Source organism: Python bivittatus, unplaced genomic scaffold (assembly GCF_059951505.1).
Source record: "Python bivittatus isolate LINGU-HERP-01145 unplaced genomic scaffold, Pbiv_v1 ctg000590_np1212, whole genome shotgun sequence".
Classification (NCBI taxonomy): Eukaryota; Metazoa; Chordata; class Lepidosauria; order Squamata; family Pythonidae; genus Python; species Python bivittatus.
The window spans coordinates 24586879-24610449 of NW_028277086.1; the positions used below are offsets into that span (position 1 = coordinate 24586879).

At 36.3% G+C, this 23571-nt stretch overlaps 1 protein-coding gene across 6 annotated transcripts in view; it reads left to right on the top strand.

Annotated features, from left to right (window-relative positions):
- The window catches only part of TRIQK (triple QxxK/R motif containing), a 61990-nt gene extending 43229 nt beyond the window's left edge, over positions 1-18761 (top strand). For all 6 annotated transcript variants that reach the window (XM_088149136.1, XM_088149134.1, XM_088149135.1 and 3 more), the window contains 2 exons: positions 10234-10319; positions 18041-18761. In XM_088149136.1, coding sequence (XP_088005262.1) covers positions 10234-10319; positions 18041-18154 — 200 coding nt within the window. In that variant the 3' untranslated portion in view covers positions 18155-18761. The remainder of the gene's footprint in view (positions 1-10233; positions 10320-18040) is intronic.
- The last annotated feature ends 4810 nt before the right edge of the window (positions 18762-23571 follow it).

Genomic DNA, 23571 nt, shown 5'->3' on the forward strand with positions numbered 1-23571 from the left:
ACTGTATTCAATGCATATCAAAATGTTTCCGTTAGCTGTAGACTCCAAAAACATCTTTAATCACTGCAATTGAAACTGTATTAAAGCAAATCTCTCTTCCTCTTTTATAAAAGAAAAAAAAATTCCCCACGTATCTATGGGTGTTAATAGTAAGATCCAATAAAAGGGCACTGTGATACTGCTGATGAAGTTACAATTTGGTAGGTTTGCTGTTAATTCAAATGCCAATGTAGCTGGAGTCCTTTTATTTGAAGTGTGAAGTTTCATATTACTAATACAATTAGGTTTGTGAATATATTAACATCCCATCTCCATATACTTCTCAAGATCACTTTGTAAGAGTGCCTAGCCTCATGATATTAGCCAGAGGAAAACAGGGGCAAGATAATGAGTAAACCCTTTAATTCTCTATTACAGTCTTTAGAAAACTTCCAAATATATGATTTCTATATCATCATTGCTTCTTGGACAACTCATTTCATTTTAATGTAAAGGCATTCATGCCAGCATAGATAAGTGTGGAGACAGATTGTGATTAACTAACATGTTGATGAACTGCAAAATAGCTTTATGTTTCTTGCTTGAGGGCCGGCTGAAGTTATTCATACCCAGGACAGTCCATATACACTTACACAAATATCAAATGTTTAATTCCCTTGCATGTAAATACATTTATCAACTTTATAGCATTGAGATTTCCCATATGGTGTGTATATAAACCTATCTTGATGCCTACAAAACTCCCTGCCCTATTTGATAGGTTTTATAGAGACCTTCTTTCCTTCTTTTTTCTTTTTCTTTTATTTTTGAAAAATGGGAAGTTGTGATGCAAAGTGTTCATCTCTAACATCATCCTTATTTCTAAAAATGCCTCCAACGTCTACTAAGCATTCTTATTAAATAAAAATCATGACTGCAACCCAGTGCTTTATGCCCACCTGCTCTGGAAACAAAGAAAAACAAGTTATTCAATTAGCCCCAACTTTTAGTTGGCTTCAAGAAGTAGCTGAAAACAAAGGAGGGTGGTTGAGGGTTGATGCTAGATACTGGTTTGGGTTGTAAGTTTTTGTATTTTTTATTTTTATTATTATACATTGTTCTGTTACTTGTTATGAGCCACTGAGAATCTATTCATGATTGTGGTAGGATACAAAGTTAAATACATAAATAGGAAGTGGTATAGGGAGTGTTATGGGGTATGTTAGCAACTATCCTCAATGGATAGTTTTCTGGTAAATTGGTGTTAAGGCATCAGTGATGTTTAGTATGGCATCTCTTTTGCAAATGACAGGCCTTGTTTCACTCACTAAATCTCTCCACTAAACCCAGTAGAAAAGAGGAACTTATTTGAAGCTGATAGCCTGGCAGTGATGATACAAACTACACCAAGCACATTAAATGTACTGTATTTTAAGTATTTTTCTCTTTTAAAATGTATGTCAAACATTAAGGGCATACATATTCGGAATGCAGGATATCTGTTCTCCAGTTGTGGTAAATTCAGAAATTAGATATGTCTTTTTTTAGATCAGCTCCTCCTCCTCAAATCTGCCTTGTGTACTCTGAGTCCTTTTCACAAGGTCATATCCAATAAATAAAATGAAGTAAATAAATGAAATGATCAACTACACTACGAAGAGAACTTATATTAAATTCAGGCAGCAAGGATATTTGGTGCATTATTCAAATGCCTTTATTAAGATCAAGTAGAATGATAGACGAGAATATGTTCGCTTTCAACTTTTCTAGAATGCTTCATAAGAGAGAGACATGGAAAAGGAACAAAAAACAAAAAAATTAAAAAATTAACCCACTAGTTTAGCAAAGAGATCTGCAATTTAAACCACATTTAAAGGGGAGTACACATTGAATAATTAGTAAGTAGGAATTGGTGTTGTGGATATCAAATTATCCCTAACATTTAGAGACAAAGAAGTAACAGTTGACCTCCCAATGCTGGAAATACAAAAGCTGACTGAGTGCTGGTGCTGCATTATCTCCTATTCCAGTACCATATGGAATGACAGAATTATATCTATTTTATAAAAGATAAAATAGATAAAATGAATACCCCACAGGATACATGGAAAATTTAAAGGGTTACAACAGGACTGTTTAATGTAGAAAAATTATGAAATTCTACTTTTTTTTAAAAAAAGTCCTTAATAAAAATTAAGTATATAAATCCATTAGTTATTGTATTATACAGCCTAAGCTGCCCAGTGTAAGAAAATGCATAATGTTTTTTGTTATTGTGGTACCAGCACAAAAATATTCAGGACAGCAGTTTCTTGGCAGATACAAATTGGAGAGAAAGTGCTGAAAGGGGTTTTAAATCTGTAATGTTGATTTCTTTTACTGTATGTCAGTTTTTGGCATGCAGTAAATAACTCATTTTCAGATACTTTGCCTATGTAATTAAATTTAGATTGCACATTTCTCATTTCAAATATTTTGACTCTTCCTTGTTTGTCATTCAATTGTGGCATAATTGGTGTGGTCTATATAAATGGGCAATAAATTTATGGACTTTTGTTTGGAAGATCGAGCATTGAATAGAACTTGGTAATCATCCCAGGAGGAATTATCTTGAACATGCATGTGAGAGTTAAAGAACTGAATTTACTTTTGTTTTTGAATTAAAGACAATTAGATATTTCCAGGCACCCATAAAAAACAATGAATTGAGGAACAAGTTAGAAGCAAGTCCATTTGCAGGTGAAAAGAAATGTCTTTGAATTTGAACCAGCTGTATTTTCTATGAAAGAATATGCTTGTCTGATAGCATAATGTGCTCCTACATAGCATACACTTTATGGTATTCAGAAAATAGTGCATTAATTTTTATAGTTGCAAATGCAGGCAAGGAACAGCATTGGCTGATGATGACAATGAAAATGGGTATGAGAAAGTCTGTGGGCGGGAGGAGGAGAAGGAGCAGGAGGGTCAATGAAGGAAGTTCTGAAGCTGCGTGTTCATTAAACAGTAACCAGGTACTCATACGCTATTGTGCTTAGACAGCAGTAAACACAAAGCGCAAAGTGGAAGACCCAGTTAATAGCTGCAATCAAGAAAGAAAGAGGAGAAGACACCCTGATAGTTTTAGGTGATTATTTAAGGCCAGTCATAAGCTAACTAAAGCGCTAGGATATTTCGAGACAAATAGTCTAGAGCAGGGTTCCTCAACCTTGGCAACTTTAAGATGGGTGGACTTCAACTTCCAGAATTCCTCAGCCAGCAAGGGGAATTCTGGGAGTTGAAGTCCACCCGTCTTAAAGTTGCCAAGGCTGAGGAACCCTGCTCTAGACTGATGTAGGGAGTCTGGCTAAACTGTTGAACAAGTTGGGTCCCTACAAAGAGGCAGCATGATGGGAGCAATCATAGTAGGCTAACAAGAATAAATTTGAGAGTCACTCAAATCAGTGATGGCAGGATATTGGCCCTTGATCATATTCCCTGCTTTCTTTTTGAGTGGAGTTTGGTCTAGTGGTTAAGGCACCAGGCTAGAAACCAGGAAACTCTGAGTTCTAGTCCTACCTTAGGCATGAAAGCCGGCTGGGTGACTTTGGACCAGTCACTCTCTCTCAGCCTATCTCACCTCACAGGGTTGTTGTTGTGGGGAAAATAGGAAGAGGAGGAAGGAGTATTAGGTATGTTTGCCACCTTGAGTTATTTATAAAAATCATAAAGGCAGGATATATATATATATTTGTGTCTGTGTGTGTGTATACACACACACAAATACATACACATATACATACACACACACACACACACATGCAATAATTTATAGTAGGGTTGGTGGAGGGGTAGAATATGCTTAGTCTGCATTTATTTATTATATCAATTTATATAACTGGCCATCTTACCAGTTGCAGCTCTGGGCAGTGAACAGAAGGTTAAAAATCAACAGGGCATTTGAAAGCCCACTTTTCCTAGTTTCTCATTTTTGAACTAATACATCCATATCTATATAGACAAAAATGCAAATATTTATGAAAATTGTACAATTGTGTAATGTACATTATGAAAATTATATATATTAGAGAAGCCTGGTTGCAAAAACTGGACAGTGGGGAATTGCAAACAAAAATTGATATAACTAGAGAAATGTGCAGATAGAAAGAGAGCTGGATATAGATATACAAACACAAACACTTTATTGCAAATATTTTTAAAAAAATATTAAAGGAATGAAAAAATGAACAACAGAAAAAAAACTCGTCACTGCCACCATCTTGACTTTTTGACCCATCCTCCGGATGCCTCTGATCACACTTCAAAGAGTTGAAGCTGATGCAACCTCATATACAGATAGGCAGATTCTGTTCCTCTACCTCGATGTGTGGTTGGACTCTAAAAGCCTTCCCATTCATTAAGAGTTGTACTGTAATACTGGACAATTAAATAAACACTTGATTTGGCAATGTGTGCATTTAATAATTCTGCAGTCCAGCCAATGGACCCTGGAGGGGGTGGGGAAATGAAAAATTCAGGGGAATTACTGTCTGAAGATGGTTTGGGGACTGAGCTTGTCTGTTGCTGTTCCAGATAGACATTGCAGAATGTGGATTAGTGGTTATATAGATTGCACTTTTAGCCAGTATCACTTTCACTTCATGGTTAGCCCTGGTGAATGAAGATGATCATAAATTTAGCTGAATACATCTGAAGATCGTCAGGTGGGAAACACTGATCTAGTAAAATGTATTGTTTGAAGAACATTCAAAGGAGTTTGCATTGGTTGTATAAACTAAATATTTCAGGTTGCAACCTTTTGGATCCATCTAGCAGTTTTGCCATACAGGTGGCTATCTTGGGATTTGTATTTTTTGTTTTAAAAAAAAGATGGTTCACCTGTTTAAAGGAAGTCTTCCCCTCCCCCCTTTTGTCTTTCATTATCACAAATTTAACAGATGTCTTTTGTAAATTTCTACACACAGTTGATTCAAACTTGTATATTCTGGTATGTGCTCTCTCTTCTGGCTATAATATTTAGCAAGGAGAGTGAGAAAATTAATCACAGATGCTTTGTTTTTGAGATTTACCAGCTGTAGATTCATTATAAAAATAGATTGTTTACAGTAAAGGTGGTTTCAGTTCTTAATATCTCTGTTTGCAGTAAATGCAGATTCAAGTTGTTAACACTGACTTTAAATTCATTCTGCAAATATTGCCAATTGTAAATTGATTCACAGTCAGATTTAGGGAAATAATAATAGAGAACATAAAATTTATTTCAGCAGACTACCTAAAATCACTTACTGATATGTTGCCCTGATTAATGGGTTCTTTCTGGATACTTGGACATAGTCATGCAGCACATCAATAACCTTTTGTTGAAAGCAACTGATTCTTCTTAAGGCATAATGGTACCGATTAAATTCTTGTATTACTTCTCCTCGGATGGATCTGATGTGCATCCGATGCATGTAATTGCCCTTAGACCTTGTGCTTCAGCCCAAACTATTTTTATCTGCATTTAAATTTATTGCTGCAGAAATTATTCCTATATATCATTGTTTTGCACTGCATAATTGCTTCGAAGATGAATGATTTATTGGAAGAAGAGGGTACTTTGTTTTATATCTTTCTACTTAATGGAAAAAGAAGGTCTTTTGCTGTAAGGCTGATTCAAATATCCTTCTTAATACCTTCTTATTCAAGGGTTTCTTGTGAAAGAGCAAAATAATTCCTGATGATTATATAGAGTAGATAGACCTGCAGATCAGGATGATGATAAACCAGGTGGTAGTTATTTATTTTTTAATTTATTATAATGTTTATATGTTGCCCTTCAAACCAAACAGTTATTTCAAGAAGGCTTAAAAACCTGTACCCAAAAAATGTGAACTAAAAACAGCTGGGTAAGATACGTATTAAAACAATAACTTAAACAAGGCATTTAAACCATTAGCTTCTAGACAACAAAATTAAGGTTCATTAAAAAGCAATTCCCCCTCAAATCCTGCTATGCTACCTCATCATCATGAAGATGGTGTTCCTGGGAGGGTTGAGCAAAGAATTCTGGAAGTATACCCAAGAGTTCGCCAGGGTCACCCAAGGTGGAAAAGTTATCCCAGTAGGCCAGATAAAACAAGCAGACATCTATGTTGGGCAGTAGGTAAAGGAAGATGTTGAAAGTAGATGATCACATTAGTGACAATAGGAAAACCACATGAATAGACAAGGTTAGCTGACTGACAATATGTTGCTGGATGATGGGCCCATCATCATCATTGGATGGCACTCAACACGCTACTGAGGAACAGTTAAGGATCTTGTGGTTTTTAAAACACAGCTAGAGAAAAGCTTTTGGAGCATCTAATTGCTGATGTTTTGTTGTTGTTTAGTCGTTAAGTCGTGTCCGACTCTTCGTGACCCCATGAACCATATTGCGCCAGGCCTTCCTGTCCTTCACTGCCTCCCTGAGTTTTCTCAGTTTCATGCTCATTGCTTCAGTGATGCTATCTAACCATCTCATCCTCTGCCGTCCTCTTCTCCTTTTGCCTTCAATCTTTCCCAGCATCAGGGTCTTCTCCAAAGAGATCTCTCTTCGCAATTGCTGATGTTGCCATGCAGGAAAAGAACATCTGAAGCTGCAGAGATAGAATTACAGTGGGAATGTGGAACGTAAGAAACATGAACATGGGAAAGCTCACACAGTGAAAGATGAAATGAATCAGCTACACATAAGCATATCCGGCATCAGTGAATTGAAACGGACTGGAATTGGAAACATCCATTCAGAAAATCATACTATCTACTACTCAGGACACAAAAAACAAAGAAGGAATGGTGTTGCTTTCATAGGAAGGATATAGCAAGAACAGAAGTTAGGTACAATGGAGTCAATGGCCAAATAATATCAATTATACTTCATGGACTACCCTTTCATATGGTGGTTACTGTATTCAAGTTTATGCTCCAACCACAGATGCATAAGAGGTTGACAGGTTTTATGAAAAACCTAAAATTGAAAGAACCTAAAGCAAGTTGTCCTTCTTGTGGTTGGAGACTGGAATGTCAGTTGGAAATAATGAGGAGGAAACATAATTGGATTGTGTGGCCTCAGAATGACTTGCCAGTTTATGCCAATCCAATTATTTTTTCATTGATGGAGATCCAGAGGAACTCTGGAATGAAATCAGGGAAATTGTTAAGGATGAATACTAAGACTCCAACCAAAATATGCCAGCAAATCTGGAGAACAACACAGTGGCCAACAGATTGGAAGGGGTTAACCTATACATCTATATCAAAGAAGGGAGATTTAACAGACTATGCAAGCTATCATACAATGTCCTTCATTTCACATGCTAACAAAATAATGCTTAGGATCATCCAAAAGAAATTACAGCTGTACATGGAAAGGGAGATGCCAGAAGTTCAAGCTGGTTTTTAAAAAGGCTGAGGAGAAAGAGACCTTATTGATGATGCATGGGATAATTGAGAAAGCCAAATACTACCAAAAGGATTCAATATGTGCTTCACTGATTATAGAAAGGCCTTTGATTATGTTGATCATATCAAGCTGTGCGATGTTCTTAATAAAATGGGAATCCTGGAACATCTCATTGTCTTCATGACAAACCTATACACAAGAAATGAAGCTATAGAACATGGCAAAAAAAAACCCCCTCCAATATCTGGCTCCAGATCAGGTCAGGAAGCCACAGTCCTCATGGAATATGGCTTCAGGTTGTCAAAGGAGTGAGTCAAAGCTGTATACGTCCTCTTATTTATTCAACCTATATGTTGAATATATATTAAAGGAAGCAGGATAGAAAGAAGATAAGTGTGGCTTTAAAATTGGAGGAAGAAACATCAATCTGTGCTATGCTGATGACACTACTCTGATAGCTGAAAATGCAAGTGACCTGCTAGCTTTAGTCATGAAAGTCAAGGAGCACAGTGAACAAATGGGACAATGATTAACTATATAACTATAAAGAAGATCAAACTAATGTCAACATTAACAGCAACAAGCCTTAGAACTGACAGTGAAGATGTTGAAGTGGTGGATAATTTTTGCCTTTTAGAATTAAGTACAGGTAGTCCTTCCTTAATGACTGCCCTGTTTAGTGACTGTTCAAAGTTACGTTGGCATTGAAAAGTAACTTTATGACCAGTCCTCGCACTTGTGACTGTTGCAGCGTCCCCATGGTTACATGGTCGACATTCTGGCACTTTGCAACTGGTGGGCATTTAAGACGGTTGCAGTGTCTCGTGGTCACATAATTGCCATTTGTGACCTTCACAGCTGGCTTCCAACAAGCAAAGTCAGTGGGGAAGCTGGCAGGAAGTCACAAGTCACTATCATGTGATGTCTCACTTAACAACTGTGGGTGATTCACTTAACAATGGCTTCACTTAGCGACAGAGTTGTCGGTCCCAATTGTGGTCATTAAGTGAGGACTACCTGTATCAACCGTAAAGGAAGCAGCAGTCAAGAAATATACCACAGACTAGCACTTGGTAGCACATGAAGGCCTTGGAAATGATATTCGAATTCCATATCCTGTCTGTTCTACTGATCCAGGCATTAGAAGCAAAAGATAGACTTTGAAGAAGCAGCATAGAAAGAGTACTGACACTTTTAAATTTTGATGTTAGAAAAGATTCCCGAGAATACCATGGATAGTCAAGAAAACAAATACATGGATCATAAAACAAATCAGTCCACTCAAGACACAAATGACCAGGGTCACGTTGTATATTTTAGATACTTTATGCAAAGACCTAACTCCCTTGAGAGGTCCATAATATTGGAAAAGGTGGAAAGAAAGAGAAGAAGAGGACTACAGCAGCAAGGTTAATGGACTTGATCATAGCAGTGATGGGTATACCATTGGGAGACCTGAACAACCAGGCTGGGGACAGATCCTGGGAAGGTCTGTCTCTGAGGCCATTAAGAGACAGTACTGACTTGATGGCACATCATCAATCAAAAAACAATTTTGATGTCCAGGAAATTGCACCCCCCCACACACACAAAACCAAGTTGGCTTTGCAGAAATGACAATTAGGTTTGGGTACAATGTGGAATAGGACACAATCTTTTATAATGTAAGAATTCTGATTCATGGGAAAATCCTTTTTTTTTTTTTTTTTAATGGCAAATGGCTCTGTGAAGCATCAAGAGACTGGCTGTGATGGGGTAGAAAAATGTGTAAAAACATGATATGAGATAGATTTTTCTGATAACCTTTACTGCTCTCCCACCTCTTGCCCTAAATGGTAATAGTTCCATAAAAATTGAGTCTAACAAACATTTGGCATGGCACTTACTGTCAATACATTTGCCTATGATCATAGCCTAAACAACAACCTTATAAAATGTAGCTTTCAGTTAATCTGACCCTGCTAAGGCAGAGAAGCAAACTGCTATAATGCAGTTAAAATCACTTCAAATTTGTCAAAACGTATCATTACAAGGGAGGAAGTGCATCTTATTTTTTAGGACTTAGTATGGGAGTAAGGATAATCACCTTCTATATACTGGCAGCATTATTTCCAAAAAGTGGATTTTTTTCATGGCAAACAGAGAAAGCATGCTGCCTTCTGGAATTACATCCTCCAGAGATTTATGTAGCTCCCACCCTAATGACAACTTGGTTGTTTTCCCAGGTCTTGGGAAAGGGTGATTGTGGGCTCCCCATGGTTTTAGGTTTTTTTATTGGTTGTGTATATTTTTCTGGTCGTCTGTGATTTTTTTCTATATATGTTGTTTTTCTTTTTTAATTGCAAGTGACCCATAGTTGTTAAGGAATTGGGTGGCCTTGAAATTTAATTAAATTAAATTAATTAATTAACTAACCTCACTGCATGGAAACATTATATCAATTTTCACTATTATGGAAACTGGTTTCATAAAATAATTGCTCTGCTTGTGTGCCTATCTCTCTGTGTGTGTGCACATGCTGGATTTGGCATGGTAGTGTGGTATGCTATGACAGCAGTGTTTTAGAATGATCACTTGTATGTGACCATTCCAAGCACAAAATAATAAATTGATCAAATTAGACTCTCATGTAATCCCCATTTAAGCAAACATCTCAGTGTTTATTGTTAAGCTACCAGTTCTAATATGTACAGTAGCTCTGTGTGGCTATTAAAGATAGCAATTGTCTCTTCTTTTGGGAAAATTTGGATATGCCACAGTCATTAAATAATTGTCCCTCATTTACTCTGGAGAGCATTCAGTAATAGTTTTTTCCCGTTCTTCAACAGGAAAACAAGATTATAAGAAAACCAAGCCAATGTTAAAAGCAGCAAGACTGAAAGCAGAGGCCAAAAAAACTGCACCAGGCATAAAGGTATGGATGGTATATATTTACACCAACTTCCAATAAATATTAGTTTTCTTTTACCCAGAGAAGTGTTGGGTGAATATTGCTCTTTAGAGATTGTTTATCACATTGGTGTATTTGTTTTAGAGATTGTTTATGGCACTGCTAAACTCTAATAAACTGAATGCCAGAAGCTAATATATTCATTGACTTAACCCACCCAAGAAACTAGGATAACTAAAATGAAAAGGCCGCAGTTTTGTTTGAGAGTCAATTGCTTTGAACTTTCTGAAACATATTTTGGGATTAACATGCACAGAATTGATAAGCATTCTTGTTTTAAAGCAGCTTGTGAGCTATAGTAGATCAAATAACTATTGTCCCTAGCATGCCATAAAATGTTGCACATCTTATTTATTTAGTTTTTGAGATCTAAGTCCCATTTACTTCAGTAAGATTTACACAGAAGGAGTATGTATAGGGTTAAAGTCATTCTGGTAGTTATGTGTAACTAATGAGTGCAACTTTTTAAAATATATAGCTGTAGGGCCAGGTCCAACTTCCAGTATGCAGCTGATATTCTACTCCCCTCCTCAGATCAGCCGAATCAACCCTAGCGATTTGGCTGTGACATCTGTCATCCTATTGATCGCCAGGGTTGATTTCACTGATCTGGCTAGCTAGGCAGATATCCCCTTCCTCCCTCATGCTCCATGTGTGTCCTTCCCAAAGCTGTGCACTCGGAGGAAGTGGATGACCATCCCAGATAGAAGGAATGTACTGATCTCTGCTAGAACCTCCAAACAAGCTCAAATTCAGAATAGCATCTTCCAGGTATACCCTGATCCTTCACAGAAGAATTGGTAGGTTTTCAGAGGGCTGTAGGAAGAAAATAATCAATAACAATTTTCATCTTTGACTCCCAATATGGTAAATTATTGGTTTTGCTATCAGTGACCCAGCAAAAGGGTAGTGGACTTCAAATTAGTTTGAAATGCCATTTATTACCTAAAGGACTTGATAAATAGTATTAGGAAGCATGATTGGCTAAACATACATAGTTTATTTAAATTATTTAAATTCCTTCTGTTTCCCCTCAATTTTGGGATGCTTTAAACTGAATTAACATGAAATCAGTTTAGCAACACACGCTGAGAGAAAAATGCAGTTAAACATTAAAAAATGAGGCACCTCCATTGAAAGAATTTCAGTAATGCTCAAAGAAGAACATTTTCTTGCTGCTGGCAGAGGAGAGATTTTTTTTCCTCCCAGCTTAACTTAGAGGAAATGGAAAGGTAGTACTTCAGTGCTGTAACAGCTGTTGAGTTGCCCCATGATACATTTGGTTGTCTTCCAGAATTTGCTATTATAATCATGAAACAGAGGTTTCTTTTTGTTCCCTGATAGCTGATCTCTATCAAGCATTGCCATACAATACAGACTATTTTCATAACATAATCTCTTCCATCAGTGCTGTGTCAGGATTTAATGAGAAAAAAAAATCTTTTTTTTTTCCTTGCTTATTAAAGGCAGGTTATTAACCTATTAAGTTGTACTATATTTTTTCTTCCCCTTACTGATTCAATCGTACCTCCTTTGTCCTCTTTTTCAATTGACTGCATGATAGATTTGAAACTAGCTTCAGTCAGGACCAAGTTATGTAAAATGTTGTAAGTTATAGCAAAATCTTTCTCTCCCCCTGAAAAAAATTCCAAGGTGCCAGGGCTAGCAAATACATAGTCCTGGATTGAGAGTGACCTCAAATTGGGAAGCCATGACTTCTAACAAAGACATTGGAAAGACCCAAAATTAATGAGCTTTAAAACAGAATCCATCTTTAAAATTAAAACACTTTACCTAAGTGTGATTAATAATAAAAGGTTTCAGAAGTGAGGATGTATATCACATTTCCCCCCATGTTCTAAGATTTGGGCTACTTCACACAAGCTTGCTCATATCATTTGATTCTGAACATTTGAACATAGTAGTTGATGTCTATTGAGTTTGTAAATGGACTCCATAAAGAGCACTTATCTTCAAGGATTCAGATAATTCACATATAATGAAAGCTGGTTTAATGTTATGTGAATAATCCTAAACTCAAATCTCAGTTCCCATAAACATTCAGATTTAGTTTCCTATTGAATATCACAGACTGCAATAGTTAGAATAAAACATAGATTCCTAATGTAACAGGCAAGAGTATACATGTCTTGTACTTAATCTCTAAATTAAAATTGCAAACCATGGTTTGGAGGAAAACTCAAGTCACAGCTGGTCAGTTTGGATATTAGAGCAAATGCATATGTGCATTAAAAAAGGAAAAATGAAATTGGATTTCAGGTAACAGGAGAAAGGATCATCCTTGTTTATGCAACCTACATTTTAGACAACTGAGAATGTTACATCTGATATTCTTAGTGTGATGTGATATATAAACTCTAGCATGGTATAAATGCTAACAGTCTACTACTCTGGGTATGATATTCCCTGATATCTTAAAGCCATCTGTAGAGCTGAATACTCTTGAGTAACTTTAAACATCCATCATTTCATTATGGTCTTGAAACCTTAAGATCAATTTCCAGTGTAGGAGAGCTTTGTATTCAATCCCAACAAATGTTCATGGAGCAAAGTATTGCACAGGCTGTTAAAAGCAACATTATGTGGTGATGAATATAAAAATGGTATGCATTTCCTATGTATCATCTATACTTAGATTCCATTACATTGGAAAGAACAACATGTGGGTAGTATGAAAACAGACAGACAAAGGATGAAAACAATTTCATAGAGCAATGAAAGTGCTAGATATTACTGGGCTTGGAAGATCTGTTATTGTTTAGAATGGAATTCTGATTTCATTGCATTTCAGAAATATTCACTTAATGAAACATTCTTTCAACATTTCTTATTACTTTGTTTATTGCAGTTATTGAGTTTCCATTAGGAATGCAGGTTTGCAAAAGTTTGCAAAAGTTTGGTTTTGTTTTTTTGTTTTTTGCCTGAGAATGGGGCCCTAAACTTTTCTAAATCAACCCCAGTGTGGTACTTTTGATTTCATCAGTAGCATGTTAATTAGTATATCCTGTTATATTTTGATTGCCTGCCATTTTCATGTAGGCTTGAAAATAAAAAAGTTTCATTTAGTCATTGCCATTTAATACTTTGTTAATTTCCCCAATGAGTGATTTTTATCTGTGTTGATAATGTCAATGTAGCAACTTGTGAGCAATAAATATCCAATATTTTTTACTCTTCCTGAAGAAGGATGACTGCTTGATTGCTGAATTTATATGCTTTTTGATACATATTACAAGCTATTCGTGTGTTGATAGTTTCACTGTTAAAATGCTAGTGAACAGTTCCTGGGTACTGTTTTCACTTATTCAACAAAAATCCTACCTGCATCCAAACTGTGACCATCATTCATAATTTATTTAAGTTTAGAAATGAACAGGACCTCAGTTTCATGCTATGTCTCACCAGATACTTTGTTAAATACCTCATCTGCTTTAAGATAATGACCTGATGCACAGATTGCACTAAGCCAAAGTATTAGTTTATTTTTGGCAAAAGGCATGGTTGAGTAGCTATGGTTTAATAAGATACGGGAACCCAGCCAGTGGATTTTCTTGAAACTTCTAGAAATGCTTCTCTGATCTGAGAAACTTTTGTATGTTTTCCTCCAAATGTTTAGACTTCTCCCATAATTTCTACATCTGGAGGGCATCAGCTTGAGAAAGGATGTTGCAGAGTATCACGAACATATTTAGGAATGTTCACAGGAAACATTAAATGATTAAGATTCACTGTCAACCCTTGAGAACAAGAAACATGTAATTGCTAAAATGTATAAACTTTTATTGAAATTTGAAATGGAAGAACAAGTGAAAGACTATATGATAAAATGGGCTAAGAACTTTGGACATAATATACTGAAGGAACAATGTGGTTAAAAGGATTGAAATTTACATTATCTTATAACTTAAAAGAGAATTTTTATAAAATGATGTACTGTTGGTATATGACTCCAGAAAAATTGTTTAGAATGTCTAAAGGTACTTCAAATTTATGTTGGAAATGTGGACAACACAAAGGGTCATTTTATCAAGCCTAGTAGACTTGTAAAAAACCAGAATTTTTTCGGTTCAAATACATATAATGATACAAAGAATTTTAAAGATCAACATTCAACTAAAACCAGAACTTTTTTTGCTGGAATTAATGGACAGTCAATTAGAAAAGAGCCATGGAAGGTTATGTTTATATATGATTACTGCTGTAAGACTATTATATGTGCAAAAATGGAAAGACTCTGAAATACCACATCAGATGATTGGTTGGTGAAGATGACAGAACTAGCAGAGATGGCAAAATTAACTTCTTTGATTAGAGAAAGATCAATAACTACATTTATTAGTGACTGGAAACCCCTACGGACTTTTTGTTGAAAAAGGAGAAAAATGAACTTGTGATTTATGGTTTGAAGATTAGAAAGGGTAGCTTATGGAAAGAAGGAAATTATGATGTAACCTTAGAGAGGGAAAGAATAAAGTATAAAACGTATCTATAACTGCTGTCAAGAAGATCAGAAGCCACTTCTTTAGAACCTTTCCTTTCCTTTCCTTTCCTTTCCTTTCCTTTCCTTTCCTTTCCTTTCCTTTCCTTTCCTTTCCTTTCCTTTCCTTTCCTTTCCTTTCCTTTCCTTTCCTTCCCTTCCCTTCCCTTCCCTTCCCTTCCCTTCCCTTCCCTTCCCTTCCCTTCCCTTCCCTTCCCATCCCATCCCATCCCATCCCATCCCATCCCTATTATTTTTATTTCTATTTTTCACTTGCTTATTACTTTTGTTTATTCTTCTTTAATTCAAAATTTGTACTGTTTTTAATTCTGTTGAAAAACATCTTCAATAAAAATTATTTTAAAAAAAGAACACAGAGCATGGCATATAATCTCAGGGAGTGTCACGCTGCAAGGTGAGGTCTTTAAGGCAATTTTGTACACCATTGCTAATTTTCTACTAAGAAATTCTGATGTGCTTCTAAGACCCAGTTTGAAAATCCGGGTGAAAAAGGAATGTCATTTCCTATAAATTTCAGAGGAGTTTGGTGCATGGTGCAGGATGGGATTTTGGTGAGGGGTAATATAATGAGAGAAATACATAACAGCAAAATCCATTAATCAGCTGGGGCCCAATTCTGAAGCTAGTTTAGCATAGGGATAAGCCAGCTACCAGGCAAAATAAAATGGGAAAAGCAGGCAGAGTAGAAGCTATAATATCCAGGGAGATGGTAGGATTTCATTGTCTGCTCCTGAGCAGAGGAAGCTTGTAGTTGCGTGCCACTCATGCATTGTGTTTTCTTGGGATGCTAGATGAATCTGCCATTGCAGTAGAGATGAGAGTATAATTAAAGCCAGTCTAGGCTGCCATTGCATTTTTATATTTTATATTTGTGAGTACATGCCTGTGTAGTTTCATACAATAATTTTGGAGATGATCCCTGTTTTTAATTCCATTAGATGAAACCAGAAGATGATACTGAAGCTTAAAATAGTCTTCTTACCTTCTTTACAAAAATGGAGATTAGGAGTGAAAGAATACCGCCAATATAAATAGTTTTTTTAAGAGATCAGGAGTTAAATTCTTCATGTGGAAAAGGAAATTTGGCCTATCTGCAGAATGATGATCCACGGAGAAACCTTAGCCCAAGGAAGCTATAACTGAAAAGTGTGTAAAATGGCATATACTGAAGTATGCATCTAAAATACTGCAAAAATATAAAATGGATTCATGTAGATGTAAATAAAGTATGTTCTAGAAGAGCCTGTCAGATCAGCCAGCAGATCTCCCTATTCTCAGAAGTTGACAGGAAATTTAATTCTTTAGAACAATGTTCATCCTCTTATGTTTGGGTTATTTTTTTTAATGCTTATGAAAAGAAAATGTCTCTGCCTTGAGAAAATCATTCAGTCCATTTTGTTCTATGTTATGCAGAAGAAACCTCCTTCCAAATCACATGCATTTCTCTTCTCATCAGTCTTTCTTGTACCATTGTCTAAAACTTTACTGATAAAATGCTATTTAATTTTAATTTTTAAAAAATGCATTGGTGTCCTCTCAAGTATTTCATGCTGCAGATTTGAGATCTGAGCTATAATTGTACTCCCCATAAAACTCATATCCTTCAACACATTTTATGTATCTGTTACATTTACGTTTCAGTTGTTTTGGATATGCAGTAGAGCAAGTTGCTTTTTAAAGCTGAAAGAATCTGAAGAGCTGTATACTTTTATGGTTGGATAGCATGAAATCTGAAATGGCCCTGAAGTCTTCTGTGAATTCTGCCTTCACAAACCAGAATGGTAGGCCTGTGGTTGCAAACATTTTTCAGTAGGAACCTTTCTAAGCTAAACAAGCACCTAACCTAAACAACCATGTGTGTGTATGTGTTCCATGTATGCATGTACACACACACACACAGACACACACATCAGCCTGAATCAGTCCTCTGCAGAATGAAGGCCTCTTCATTGTGGCCTTTATTACGAATATTACTATAATCTATTACACTGGTCCAGCGCAGGTTGAGATAGATGCTTTTTGACTCCTTGGCCTGTGAGGGATTGACTGGTCCAAAGTCACCCAGCTGGCTTCCAGGCCTAAATGAGGAATAGAACTTGGGTCTTCCCACCCCTAGTCCAGCACCACAACCAGTACACTACACAGTCTCTCATATGTATTTGTATGTGAAATCACAGTGGTGCCTACTAACAGAAAATGTTGCTGACCCCTGGTATAACTATATAGCCACTCCATAGAAAATAAAAATGGCTGAAACCACAATCAGGAAGGTCCTGATTCCAGTAAAAATTGCCCTTTGCTACCATAAAATTTGCCAATAAAAAGAGCTTTCATTCCAATTTGAAACAGCATCCTCTGACAAACTATGTGTCTGGTGGGTGGTGAGAAATGCTTTTCATTAAGGTTGTGGCAGGAAGAACTAAATTCCCCATCTACCAGGACATTTAAGTTTCTCCAGATCCATGCTTAAAATTATCAGGTGTATTTACGATATGTAATTTGTCTAGAACAGGTTGGAATCCATAATCTGAAAGAGCTTTGGAACCCACATGTGCTGAAGTGTAACTCCCAAAATCCCTCACCACTGACTGTGCTAACCAATGTCCTAGCTTTCCTAAGAAATGTTATAACTTTGGTCTAGAAAATATTGGCAGAAGGCAGTTGTTTTTCAAAATAAAATTCTGTTAAGGTATAGGCCCTGAAGTAAAAAGTAAAAACAAAAATTCCCTTGAGTCTTGTTGCTTAAATGTAGATGCATCCAAGTAGTTTTCTTGACAACAATACAGAAATGGTTTGCTATTTTCTTCTCTCAGGATTTTTTTTTTAAATTTACTAGTGTAGTCTATATCCCTTGGATTTCCTCATGATCTCCCATCCAAGTATTAACCAAGAGAGACTTTGGTTAGGTTTTTTCAAGATGAGATATGGTCAGCTAGATACTGCTATGTGTTTTGATCCTCTGGAGTATGAGACTAAAAACAAAAAATCTCCAATACAATACGTGTATATATTTTAAATTGCTGGATTATGGTCTGTATTAAAACCATTCAGAGGATCTCAGTGGCTACTGCTGATTATAATGATGATTGCATTTATAAAATTAAACATGCAGCTCTTATTTAACTTAAAATAATGCCTTTTTTTCCTTTCTTTCTTTTTAATACAGGAAGTCAGCCTTGTCCTTGCAGCTATATTGGTATTTTTATTGGCATGTTATGCTTTTTTTTATCTTAACCTTTCCGAAGAAGATGACCTAGGTCTGGAAAAGGATGAAAATTAGCAGAATTGTTTTTGAAGATTTCTTCTAGAAAAGCATTATTTTTGTCTACTTCAGCCATGAACACCTGCTCGTCATGAAAGTGGATAAAATGTGATTCAGTTCCTGCAATTCAGAAATTAATAATACACTTGAGACTATCTCAGCCAGCCTTATGGATATTAATGAGGTTCTTCTCCTTTTCAAACTGTAGTTTATTGGCTAAAGTTGACCTTTTTCCTCATTTCTTTTTCAAACTGGAAATATTTAATTCCAGAAAACAATTTCCTATATTCATTAGCGTTACTGTGTGGGTGAAAAGAATTTGATTTCCCTGGAGCCATTTTTGAATGAAGTCACTTCTATTTTTAAAAGATGGCAACAAATACAAATTACAAAAATGACACAAACACAAACCAACATAATCTGTGATATCTGTAGACATATTTCTATTACTTCCAGGTTGCACTAATTGCTGTGGGAGTGATTTGGCACATTCTTAATTCTCATCTCCAGGACAAGGAGAATTGATATACGTTGAATTGTATCTGGGCCATACATGGTATTTGTTGGATTAAGAACTGTATAGCATGATTTGCTTTGTAAATTAAACTGATGAGCTGGGAAGTGAGTCTGCTGTGCACAGTCCTATCATTACCAGCATTGTATGGGCTTCCTCTTTGTACCATAGGACTAATGCATCAAAACTACATTTCATATTCTCTTGGTTTTAGTAGGACAGTAAATCACATGCTTATATTCCACTTAAGCTGGGAGATTTTAAAAGTTCACATTTTTATGGAATAGTCATTGGTATTAATATTATTTGAAAAACATGCACATTAGCCCTGTACCAAGACCTAGAACTCAAAATGATTCATGGTATGCCTACTAGGAGTAGGACCCAGAGCACAATCTAATTCAAATATAAGGCCTTTGAGTTAAATGGAAATCTTTCCAAAATACATGTGTTCAAAATTCTACCAAGCTGTTATTGTTCAGTCGTTAAATTGTGTCCGACTCTTTGTGACCCCATGAACCATATTGCGCCAGGCCTTCTTGTCCTTCACTGCCTCCCTGAGTTTGCTCAGTTTCATGCTCATTGCTTCAGTGATGCTATCTAACCATCTCATCCTCTGCCATCCCCTTCTCTTTTTGCCTTCAATCTTTCCCAGCATCAGGATCTTTTCCAAAAAGTCCTCTCTTCGCATTAGGTGTCCAAAGTATCTGAGTTTGAGCTTCATTATCAATCCTTCCAATGAGCAGTCAAGGTTGATTTCCTTTAGGATTGACTGGTTTGACCTCCTAGCAGTCCAGGGGACTCTTAAGAGTCTTCTCCAGCACCACAGTTCAAAGGCATCAATTTTTCAGTGCTCAGCCTTCTTTATGGTCCAGCTCTCACAGCCATACATTACTACTGGAAAAACCATAACTTTGATTATGCAGATCTTTGTCAGCAAGGTGATGTCTCTGCTTTTTAATATGCTGTCTAGGTTTGCCAAAGCTACCAAGCTGGCTATATATAATACTTGCAGAGGTCAACAGAGTATTTTTATGTATTTTTTTCTTTTTTAATCAATTTGCAAAGGCCACCTTGAGTTAAAAGTTTATGTTTAGGAAAGAAAGCTGGGGATTCTATTAAAATAATAGTTAAAGCAAAACCAATAATAAGATATCAGAGATGTGTGATATATTGGAATTTATTTCCTAATACCAAATTAAACTATGTGTGAGTACTGCTATTTGTGAGAAAAGCCAGAACCAAGAACAGGAGAAATTTATTTAAAATCCTCTAGTAAAAATGGAATGGGTACTAGGCAACTTGGACTCACAGAAAGGGCAACTTCAAGCTACCATTGACTCATGTTCTACCACATCTTCTTATGGAAAGTGAAAAGTTTAACCATAATAAGAAATAAAGCCTCCATGTTAACTAAAGTGGTTGAAAGAAGAGATAAAATAAAAACCACATTTTAATCATTTGTAATTTCAACATACCTATATGCTAACTACCAAACTTCTCGGTTCAGAAAGAGCCACCCCCATCTCATCCCCACTTTGGTGCAAATTTATTTTCAGCATCCTCCTGACTCCTCTGTGCCTGGGTATCAGCAGTCATCTTTTTCATTCACTGCCAACTGTTCAAGGCACATGTGTTCTGTCAGAAATGGCACCTGGATGATAGAAACTCAAGGATTCACATATGCTCTGAAGCAGAGTTCCTTCCTCTTGGGCTAACTGAAAGAGTGTAAATAGAAAGTTCACTCAATGTTGATTTTAATTAGTACACTGCTTCATTAACATAAAGATGAAAATTCTATTTTAATCATATCATGCAATATCAGCGTGAAATATAAAATATATGGTAGCTTTAAAAACCATAGAAAAGTATTTTGCAATTATGAATTTTCATCTCTTCTCAATAATGGCTCTGAAACCTTTCTCATACAGAAAGGAACATCAGAGTTCCTGTATACTTTATTATAAGAAGTTATTCTAGATATGCTATATCATGACTATCCTCTCTTCATGACCTCAGTTCCAAAGAAACATTATTTTAAAACATATCTGAATAAATGATTTGATTTGTTGTTTTTCTGTTCAGAAATGTTGGCTATAAAGGTTATGATGAGTTCCACAAACATGGATGCTTACACCGACCATTCATATGGCATTCAGGTGCCAACACAAGCCCAATTATTGATCAGAATTAGGAAGTTTAATAAATAAGGTTTCAGTGTCTTTTTCAAAAACTTTGGAATTATTTTAGCATGTTGACCACAATACTTCTTAATTCTATCTACAGACCAACTGACAGAATGCTGATTAGTTACAAAGACTACTATTTTTAAAAAAGCTATTAGTAGGTAATTATGTTTAAATACTTGATTCACTAAGAAAATTTTCCGAAAATTTTCATTCTAGCAAATCAGTTGACTGGCAATGATTCTATGCAAACGTTCCCCTCTCACCGGAGCAGTGAATATACTGAGGGGGCCACTTTTATCAGTCTGCAATCACATTGACGTCCACCCTGCATGATCTCTCCCTTTTGTAAGGCAATTTATAGGGAATCAGGGTACATAATTTGGTCACTTTGTATGGTCAAGGAGGAACAAGTATTTGCTAGTTCCATTACCACTGATCTGTTAGTGTGTATGATTGGAACCCAGTTGGAAATAAACATTTTCTATGCACATCTTTGATGATATTATTTAATGCAATCCAGAATTCCATGTGTTATATAGTAAATGCATTTCATAGATACTTTTTTTTTCCCCTGAGAAGAGGAAAGAAATTTCACATGGCACATCAGTATACTTCACTGAACAGCAGCCTCTCTTCATGTTTACTAAAAATCCAAATTGGTGGGGAGGCAGCCAAAATGTTAGGTGCTAGTATCTCTCAAACAGATGTCTCAGCATTATTTTGTTGTGTGGTTGGAAGAATAAGCATGCATAATTGTGAACTGCTACACCATAGGTGCCATTTATTTATTTATTTTAAATGGGCCAATCTGTTTACAGTTCTGTAAATATCAATATCAGGTTTTGCCAGTTTTTGGAAGCAGTAGCAGCTATGCCCTATAATTACTGGGATCAAACAAGTAGCTAGGAATTTCATAATAACACATATGCTAGTTTTTGGAATTACTATATAATTGTACTACATTTCCTTTGCAAGTTACTTGAAAGACAGTATGTCATTGATAAAAATATGGGATTATTACTATTATTATTCTTGCTGACATATACTATATCTTCCAGTTTTTAAAAAGGTAACCACTAGATTCAAGACTAAAGATGAAGCCACCTTTAATTAATTAATATTCCAAGTCTACCGCTTAGGACATGGGATTTAGCAATCATAAACCTGTTTGATGGGGGAATTCAGCAGGGTCAGACTTTATACAATTCAGCAGTCAGCTTTGGCTAAAACTACAACTGGCAAAAGTGACGAAATTTGTAAATAAAGCCATCAATCTTAAGTCATGCAAAACCTGCTATAAGTCATTTCTCAGATTTGTACTGAAAAATATTAAAAATAAAAGAATTGAGCTTGAATCCTGGTGATTTTATGGGTATGCTAATGTACTGATCTTGGCAATAGTAAGAAAGTGGAATGCCACTACTGTCATCAGATTTTCTTTTAGGATCCTAGTCTAACCTATCCTTCCAAATTCTGCAATGCTGTCTCATAATTTGTTTTTGGGGGGGGGGGGGATCCTGGGAGGGACAAGCAAACAATACTGGGATTATATGCCAAGGGTATCTACCTCCAGCAGGGTCACCCAAGGTGTGAAAGTCATCCCAGGTGCCCAGATAAAGCAAGTAGGCACCAATATCAAGCAGCAGAGATATAGGAAAATGCTGATCACTTTTGTGACAATGACAAAGGCATCATTTCATGCTGCATGGGAGAAGACAATGGTAAGCAATTCCTAATTTTACTAAGAAAACCTTATGGATAGACAAGATAAAGCGATCAGTGATATAATGCCAGATGATGGGTCCCTTAAGTCAGATGGCAGTCAACATGCTACTGAGGAACAGCTGAGGATCATTGGGAGTACTAATGATGCTTATGATGTGGCCAAATTAAAGTCTTTGAGATGTCTAGTGGCTGATGCTTCTATGTGGGAAAAGAAAATCCAAAGCTGCAAAAATAGAATTATAGTGGGAACATGGAATGTAAGAAGCATGAACATGGGAGAGCTTAACACAGTGATAGGTGAAATGAATCAACTATACATTGACATCTGAGTCATTAGTGAATTGAAACAGACTAGAATTGGGCACTTTGAATCCGAAGTTCATACTATATACTATTCAGGACATGAAAAACAAGAAGGAACAGCATTGCTTTCATAGCCAGGAAAGATATAGAAAGGGCAGTACTTTGGTAATGATACAGTCAGTGACTGAATACTGTCAATTAGACTTCACAAAGTCCAACTCTAATACGATGATTATCCAAGTTTATGCTCCAATCACTGATGCACAAGAAGAGGTTGACAATATCCTGCATTTGGAGACTGGAATACCAAAGTTGGAAAGAGTAAGGAGGAAAATGTAATTTGACTGGAAACTGGCCTAGGAAATTGAAATTAAGCAGAATGAATTGCCAGTTCTATCAATCTAATTATTTCTTCATTGTTAATGTGAGATTTGCCCCGTTCGACAGAGAAACTCTCGTGACACGTGTGGTTCACAAAGAAGGTTTACTCATGCGTAACGTAGTAGTCACAAGCAAAGCCAGGACTGGCTTGGTACAGTTGCATCACTTGTTATATTCCCCCCTTCCCGCGCTTTTTTCCGCCCCGCGATCACGCTGCTGCGGATTATTGGCCCCCCAATAATCCCCCTTGATTGTCCATGATGGCAGGTTCGGTCAGGGTCCATTGTCCTTGATGGGCAGTCCCCCCCGGCTTGGGTTGGTCC